The 8527-nt window shown below is 35.3% G+C and overlaps 1 protein-coding gene across 2 annotated transcripts; it reads right to left on the reverse strand.

Annotated features, from left to right (window-relative positions):
* Window positions 1-8177, reverse strand: LOC141711724 (kinesin-like protein KIN-14F). 2 transcript variants are annotated; one of them, XM_074514375.1, is made up of 18 exons: window positions 7912-8177; window positions 7323-7514; window positions 5966-6129; window positions 5743-5886; window positions 5212-5571; window positions 4616-4684; window positions 4264-4485; window positions 3824-3905; window positions 3595-3690; window positions 3323-3490; window positions 2935-3041; window positions 2499-2677; window positions 2207-2371; window positions 1838-2091; window positions 1565-1728; window positions 1314-1481; window positions 495-1168; window positions 1-410 (listed from the first exon to the last, which is right to left on the reverse strand). In XM_074514375.1, the coding sequence occupies exons 2-18, from the start codon at window positions 7504-7506 to the stop codon at window positions 251-253; spliced, it is 3360 nt and encodes a 1119-aa protein (XP_074370476.1). In that variant the 5' UTR covers window positions 7507-7514; window positions 7912-8177; the 3' UTR covers window positions 1-250. The 2 variants fall into 2 exon arrangements, with proteins under 2 accessions (XP_074370476.1, XP_074370475.1); XM_074514374.1 differs by having other exon boundaries at window positions 7323-7551.
* Between the last annotated feature and the right edge of the window lie 350 nt (window positions 8178-8527).

The following is an 8527-nucleotide window of genomic DNA, read 5'->3' on the forward strand; positions in this document are numbered from 1 at the left end:
TATGAAAAAAGAACAGTTATTACCAGTCTCCATATAAAACCACCAACATATTACTTGCACAAATACAAACAGATCTTGATTTTACTTAAATTTTGACGAGAACTAAGAATGATAATGGCATATTTATATGTAGGAAACAATACCGTTTAAAATTGACTGTATTTCACCTCTCTCTGTTTTATAAATAACTACCAACTTGTGACTCAAGAAACTAAGACTGTACACAGTTTTTGTATCATATGGCGGTCACTCAAGGTAAAAGCACAAATTTTCCGCGGGGAGAAGATCGGCTCCTTTTAGATTCAGGCTTTGAAAGAGTGCTGCCTTCTTTTGGATTCCAAAGTATATTGTTTGAAAGCTTATTTTCATTTACCCCAGGCAAAATGGAATCCAATGCTTGTGCAGGGTCTCTGCAGAGATAATTCAATTGTTGTCAACAGAACAAAATTGAGCTTTTATATGGTGCAATTATTAATATTGAATACCAACCCTACCTTGATTCCACATACTGAGAATTCCTTAAGAAGTCTCGGTGGAACTTTTTAGGCTTAAAGTTACCACGTGTTAGTGGCTTAGCAAACTTTTGTTCATTTTCAGGCTCTGAGAAATCACTCTTCTGAAGGTCCTCCCTTGCTCCCCCAGTATTTACATCGGAGAGAAAATTAACTGCAAAATCAGATTTCTGAACCTTATGCAGCTGATGATTGGCCTTTACCATGCTATCGGCCTTGCTTTTCCTGATGCCACTTACATTAAGAGCCTGCTTAAACTGATCTTCTTCATTTTCTGACAGGAATTTTCTGGGCTTTACCTTCTGCAGTCTTGAAGATGCATCAGAGTTACTGTCTTGTACACCTGAGCATCCTTTTCTGCTGGTCTCGTTTGATTGAATTTCCAGTATAGTGGCAAAAGATTTATTTGTAGAAACTTTTGGGGGAAACTGTAATTTCATCGACCGATCAGTTATATCAAGTTTGCCCCTACTTCTCATGAGAGCTCCCCTGTCTGTTGATATGGATCTCCTAACAGGGGGCGAAGGTGACCTTGGATTTCCAGAACAAGTTGATCTCTCCTCTGGTAGGAAAGACAATTTTGGCAATACATCCTTGTCTGTAAATTTAGAGGGGAGGCGATACTTTCTCTGTTTACCCGAGGAGCAGCTTCTAATCTGATTAGTTTATACCACAAGAAAAATATATAACAAACAGCATTCACGAATCATATATAAAATTCAAAGTAAACAAAGTAACCTAATTTCAAATTAAACTTCATTACAGTTTGTTATTTCCATTTTAGTGAACTCTAAAACTTGCCTCAGAGTCTTTAGTGTTATCAACAGTCTGCTGACAAATATCAGGCTTCAAGTTGGCAGTAATGTTTTGCCTTGGTACTCGAAGGGGTGAAGGCCCTCGAAGATTTGTCTTTCTTAGTTGTTCAAGTTCAGCCTCCTTTTTCTCTAAGGCCAGCTTCAGATGCGAAATCTAAGTTTGAAAAGCAAGAAAATAATGGCACCTTATTTTGCAATCAACCAAATATTAGTTAATTGATTAATAATATAATATACCTCCTCCTTGATATCTCGGATTTCGCCAGTTTCTTTATTAGATTTAGCTGCACCAAGTTCGATTGAACCAACCCTCTCAGCGAACTTCAGGGTACTGATAGTCTCTCCTATGGCATTAACCTCAGGAGTTATATGCACAAACATTAATGTTTTTGCATGTCCTCCTGAACCGAGGATGATAAAGAATTAGATATTTGCAAAGTAAATTAGCTGCACAAATTTACGTTCCGCTAATGAAAAAAATCAATAACAATAATTTTAATAATGTAATACCTAATGATTCTTGAAGTACTTGAGTTAGCTTGCTATTTCTGTAGGGAATATGTGTACTTTTTTGTGCAAGAGCAGCAATTACATCTCCAAGTGCAGATAGAGACCTGTTAATATGTTGAGCTTCCTTCAATCGATCACCTACTGCCTCAGATTTATCCACTCTTTCGCTTCCAGCTAGATCCACAAGATGAAGGCAACCCTTTAATATTGACCCTGAAACTAGGTCCTTTCCTCGAACATGAATAGTTAATATGCTGTAGTAAAAAAAACTAGATTATGAGTTTCTGTTACGGCTTTCACTTCCAACAATTAGTTTCATATAATCAAATTATGAAATCTTTTTCTTCTTTTGAAGAGTATAAAATGTACCTGTGAGAACGACTACTCCTCACATTCAAAGCAGTTGCTCCAACAGCACGATTCTTAAGGCCGACTTCCATTAAATCAAGAACATCTTGGGGACATTTAACTGGGACCAAAGATGCGTCAGGAACATTGAGACCGTTCAATTGAGAATTGTTTCGTATTTCGAGCGTTTAAGTAGTTAAGGTTTATTGGTATTGATTATTAAATGATCTACTGATCATTGGTGCTGAAAAACTGGAAGTGAAGATAAACAAAATGAAATGTATATAAAATAGCAAGTTTTATGAAAGGATATCTTCTGTTAGAACTATTGATGACTAGCAGATCTCTGACTTGTTCATTATAAATTTCAATCATTTGCACACCAATTTCATATTCTATAGCATCTGCCCTTTCCTTTGAAATTGCAAACAAGTCTCGTAAGGCTCGAAAGTTGACACCCCATGTTTCCTGTGTTGTCAAGTCAGGGCCACTCTGTAGACATAAAAATGATACGAGTCAAATACAAAAAAAGAATTTACATATTCTTCAATATAGCATCTTTTTTTGACTTCACACTTTTTATTGAGTGTCAAATCTCAAAATAGAAAGGAATTCCTCAATGATTGGTGTCTAAATGCAAGAGACAAGGATGATGATGAATTATCAAGAGCATCTTTTTTCTTAGTGAACACTGAATATGCATTATCAAGACACTGCAACCAATGAAAAGAATTAAGGTTTGAGCTTACCATTGTGTATGTTTTGCCTGAGCCAGTCTGCCCATAAGCGAATATACAAACATTATAACCATCAAGAACCGATCTTATCAGCGGTTGAGTGTCTACATATATTTGTTCTGCATACAGTGACCAATAATTAGGAAAACTTTATAGGGTATCTTTGGCCACAGAAAGAAAAAATCAACCACTCTTATGTATCATATTGTGCAAACAGAAATATTGCCTAGGAAAAACAATAACAAACTAGAGATATATCACTTTCCCCCGATATCATTGCATTTTTTCCAGTAATGACCGTGTGAGACATGATAAAATTAAAAGTGAGATGCTAGATGTCATATGTTGCTGTGCAGTAGTTGAGATCCAATAAAAGACTAAATGAGAAACGGGAACCTACGTTGTGTCACATTCGCTCCAAAGACCTTGTTGAAAGAGTAAATCCTTCTTGAATCTTTTCCTTGTTTATGTGGATTCACGATCATAATATCTCCATTTTCTCCAATATATTCCACCGTGGATTTTGCATCATCTACAGGCTTCACTCTACAATAAACTCTGATTGTTCCTGAATAAGAGATAAATTTTAAGGAGATTTATCATATTTTTTATGATAAATGAATTCAATTAATATATTTCATTATACTGTTGTAGCAGGGACTAAGCACTCACCTTTCAAGTCTAGAACCTGATTGTGTAGGAGGCGGTTTTCTTCCAGAACTTTATGGTATGAAGAAGCAGCCACTTCAAGGCTCTTGGTATGATTAACTAACAAAACATGAGTGTCAATTATGCTTAAGCAAAGGCCATTTAGAAAGCAAGACCGATTAGTGAAGCTGATTTATTTGTACGGATTACGGGATTATGGTATATATCTAACACAAGGCCTCCAGAATATTACCAAGCCTGTCAAGTTCTTGTTTCCAGGTTAAATGAGCCTGCTGAACTTCCAGCCTTGTCTCTTTGAAAGAAGATTCTAACTCCTGAAATAAATTAAACAGTAAAGTAGATCTTTTAGTCAAGTTTGTAGAGAATCAGAACTTATGAATGGAGAAACATTGCAAGAAAGTAGAGCAATCTAACATGTCTAGTAAGGTGTAGGGGTACAACTGTGAGGATCTGTGTTAAAGTTTTTATGTGATAACATGCAACAGGTACGAGGTGATTCTAAACTTACTACAATATGTTTGATAACATCCAATCTCATTCTTTTTATATGAAAAAGAAACAAGGTAAAAAGCTAAACCCTCCATCGATAAAATTCAGACTAATACTTATTGTGTCAAATATCACATTATCATGAAAAAATGACTAACAATAGCCAGCATTTTGTAATCATACCTCTTGTTTCCGTTGAAGATTATTTACTTTATCTTTATCAACAAAGTTAGCATCTCCATTCCACATGCCATTGTATTTCCCACCACAAATGCATAACCTAGGGTTATCGCTTGATACCAAACTAGTCCTTTGATAGAGATAGTGTTTGATAGCTTCTAGAAATTCAGACTTGGACAGAGCTAAGCCATTGCCTTTTAATATTATCTTAAAATGGTGTCCAATCTGGAGAAATTATTACCAGAAGATAGTATGTCAGGAATTTTAAGTTGGAACTTAGTTCTATAAATGCAGGTAGACAACAATAGAGACTAATTGAATGAGAAACAAGTCATCAACATTGTAAGCTGTCTACCTGATTGCCTTGAGAGCTGATGACTGTCAAGAGTTTTTTTGTGACATTCCTAATAACAGTATCCAGTACCTAAAAATTTTCACCAAAAAAAAGAAAAGTAAAGTGGGGGACAACTTAGGAGCCATATCCATGGTTTTGCAGTGAAATTATACGATACAAATTAAGTCAAACTGGGGTACAGTTTATTAGAATTGAAGGTATGGTACTTGGGTGAAGAGATATAGTTGACTAGAATCACTACTTGTGCCATTTCTTTTAATACCTTATAATCTTCAAAGAAAAGTTCACCACTTTCATACACCAATCAGAGCCCATACACATCAAACTGGGATAAACCTTAACTAACTTGCTTATGTGATAATTCATCAAGATTTATGAAACTTGATTAATCATTGTAATTCAGTGACATTTTCCACGGTCTTGCAAATGTATCTCAGAGTCAGGTTCAAGCATGTCATATCCTAAATTTTTGTAAACCAGCCTCCATAACTAGATGTCGATCTTCATATTAACCACAATATTCAATTTCCAAATGTAGATTTCATTAAAGCATTTAGGAATAGGCCCTAGAATGAATTAAACTAGATCTTACCTACCATTGAATTTAATGGAAGCTCTTCAAATCCATTCATATCGGCAAGATAGGCTTGTAAAAGTCCTACTGCAAATCGATCAAACAGAACACTCAACTCACTGGCTATTTTGGATTCTTCAAGTGAGACATCACCAGAAAACTGAAGAAGTTCTAATAGGTCATCGTATTGTGATGATTCAGATTCATCAAAAGAATCATCTGCACTTTCACTACCAAACAGCGTAGAAGGTGATTCCTTCCGTAAGGATGTAATCCTCACTGTTCCACCATACCTCCACACTCCAATTCCACCGGCTTGCATCCACTCAAAATAACCTTTTAAACAAAGAATGCAATCCACAACTTTATTCGACGAGCCTCCCTGCAAAAACAAGTCTCTCAACTTCACATAAAAAATGACAGATATGTAATATAACATTAAAGAAATAAAGCTACAATAATAATTTGAGCCCTTAATTTTACAGAGGGAAAGCAAAGCAAATACATAAGAATATAAGATATATAAACCGAAAGTATAGTAAAAGAGGAAAACCTTCTCCAAATCAGAAGCTTCGAATGTTAATAGCTTCATGTCTCTAACAGCAACAAGGAAATTCCTCATATTCTCAAAATACTGAATTGCAGACTGTGCTGCACCTTCGGTTGCGTCAACATCGATTACTGGATTCTCTACTACCTATAAACAAACACTTTTAAGACAATGTGTGTATGTCTATATACATAAGCACATGATTAAAACAAATGCAGTAGAGTACTTTGAGAACGGCCCCGGGATTGACTTTGTTGAGGACGTTGCAGAGAATGAGACCATTGCGAAGAGCTAAGCAGAATTCTTCTTCTGAAGGCTCTTTCGAAAGCACCTCTGACGCACCTTGCTCCATTTTCCTCAGCCATCGCACTGCTTCGTATCTTCGTGATGCTGCAATTTCATGCGCCACTAAATATTAATAACCTATTCCTCTGGCGGGTTTCCATTACCAATTTTACACTCTAATAATACATTTGGCCCTAATAATGTATTTCTAACATTAACAGAAAAACAAAATGTGGATTACATTAAACCACATCTTACTCCAGGAATAATGTCCAAGAGCTCGAATGCTCGATTACCATAAATTTCATCTTAATATGTCTGCTGGAGAATTATGGACTCCAACTTGTAAGTCAGTAAGGAGTTTAACTTACCACTTCACTATAAAACTTGATGTCGGAAAATTGTTGAAAAATTTAATAATTTTTTCGAGAAACTAGACACTTGTTCAAGTAGATTAGACATCGAAACAAATCTTATATGAAATCATTTATATAAACAATTAATTGATCAATTAAACAACATACTTCATTTCTAACTAAACAGCTAACAAAGTCGATTATGTATTTTTATTTAAGAAATTGCATTCCAATCAAATCTGATGATGAACAGGTTAAAATTGAGATCCAAACAATCATCAAAGAGGTTATGCAAAATGCACTAGTAAAATAAGCTTGACTATGCCCACTTTTAAGTACTAAAGTGTGGTAATGTCCTACAGCCTACAAGCAATGTATTCTGTAATGCGTCTATTCAAAACGTCTCCACTTAAAGCAATCATTACAGTTTAATCAAAAATAAAGATTCTTTTGGGCTATGTTCCACATGAAAGTTCACTAATCAACATACTTAAGAGTATAGGGCCGGATCGGACCCTCACCACTTAACCAAATGATGCATCACATGCTTTAAGTTTTCTTTAATCCTTTACACTTGACTAATCCAACTAATTAAGCAAAATCATCATCTATATCACCACTCAATATCTCCACATAAATACTTTTGACCAGTTGATTTTATTTTTTATTTTGCAAAATAAAAATTTCACTTTAACTTTTATTCACAATCATTTTTTCCCCTAAAGGCCCATGGTAAGTTTTGTGAATTGGCTGATCTGAGCTGTTGCATACGGGGTACTGTACCTTGACTACACATTTAGAATATACCCGATTTTCGATTGAAACTCAAAATTTGATCTTAATTATCACAGTTTAGAGAAATGCACAGATGTACATTGAAATTTGTTTTTCTGGAAAATTCAGAAAATGCAGCGAAGTTAAGTAGTATATTAATAGGAATACCTGCTTCACCAGCTTTTCTGAGAGCCAATTCACTGTCATTAATGATGTCCTCCGTAGCCGCACCACCGCAGTTAAAATTGTTATGATTAGCCTTGTTCTTGTTGTTACAGCTGATCAACCCCTTCAGACCTCTCAAATTTTCGTGAGGAAAAACTAGTGAATCCATTTTGCCTTCCCGCGGCATCACGACAGCTGATCAGAAACCCGAAAATTAGCCTCAGAGTTTCAACTACAATGAACCAAAATTTAATTAAATCAGCAATTAACTAAATTCTCCACTGCAATATGATCAGATAATTAAATTACACTTGTAGTGAAAATCGTAAAATGTACATGCTTAGATCACATTCACAATGTAGAACCCTCCTCAACTAGTGTTAACTACTGTAAAAATACCAGTACTAAGATTTGGTCAAGCCGTTTGTTAAATAAAATTGTGCAGTTTTTTTTGTCTCCTCTGTGATAAGAGTTCGAGGAATCAAAATCAGCGGAACAATAATCAATAGTATTTAAATTTCTGCAATTGTCTCGTTAACAAGCAAAGTAGACTAGAACAAGTTACATTATAACAACGCACCGCGAGACTTACTTTTCGAGTATCTGATGTTGCAGTGGCAGCAGCGCTAGGATGAATGTAATGCAGGATGATGACTAGTAAGAGAGACAAGCTTCTCGTGAAATGTAGTAATTCAAAAATGTTGAAGGTCTGTCATAAATGACACCCCTGAAGTGCAGTAGTGAATTACAGAGGAGTGAAACATTAAAAACACAAGTGTCTAGTAGGAGGGAGAACAAAACTTTAAAAACAAATGGAGTATAAAGGAGGGGTTTTAAGTTTAATGATACGGCATGTTTTGTTTATGTCCCGTTTGCGACAAATTAGGTGGACTAGATTTTGTGAATTTCAACACTTTTTTTAAGCTTTTTTGTTTTTGTTATCAATTTAACTTTGAAATAAGTTTTAACGGTGAATGTAACGGTCAGCCCGCTTTTATTATCCGAAACTTGAATGTGGGTTTAGTTGTTGGCTTGTTGCCTGTTGGTACAACGGTGGTGTTTTTAATATGTTTTCTTTTTATTTATAAATAATGAAATACATGTAGATCTCAGTCTTCAATTTTTTACTTCTCTTGGGATGCGAAATGTTCCACGTGGTCCACTTAAAATGTGCCACGTTTTTCTTTGTGCATAGTTAGATTCTGTAT

The sequence above is a fragment of the Apium graveolens genome, chromosome 3 (assembly GCF_009905375.1).
Source record: "Apium graveolens cultivar Ventura chromosome 3, ASM990537v1, whole genome shotgun sequence".
Classification (NCBI taxonomy): Eukaryota; Viridiplantae; Streptophyta; class Magnoliopsida; order Apiales; family Apiaceae; genus Apium; species Apium graveolens.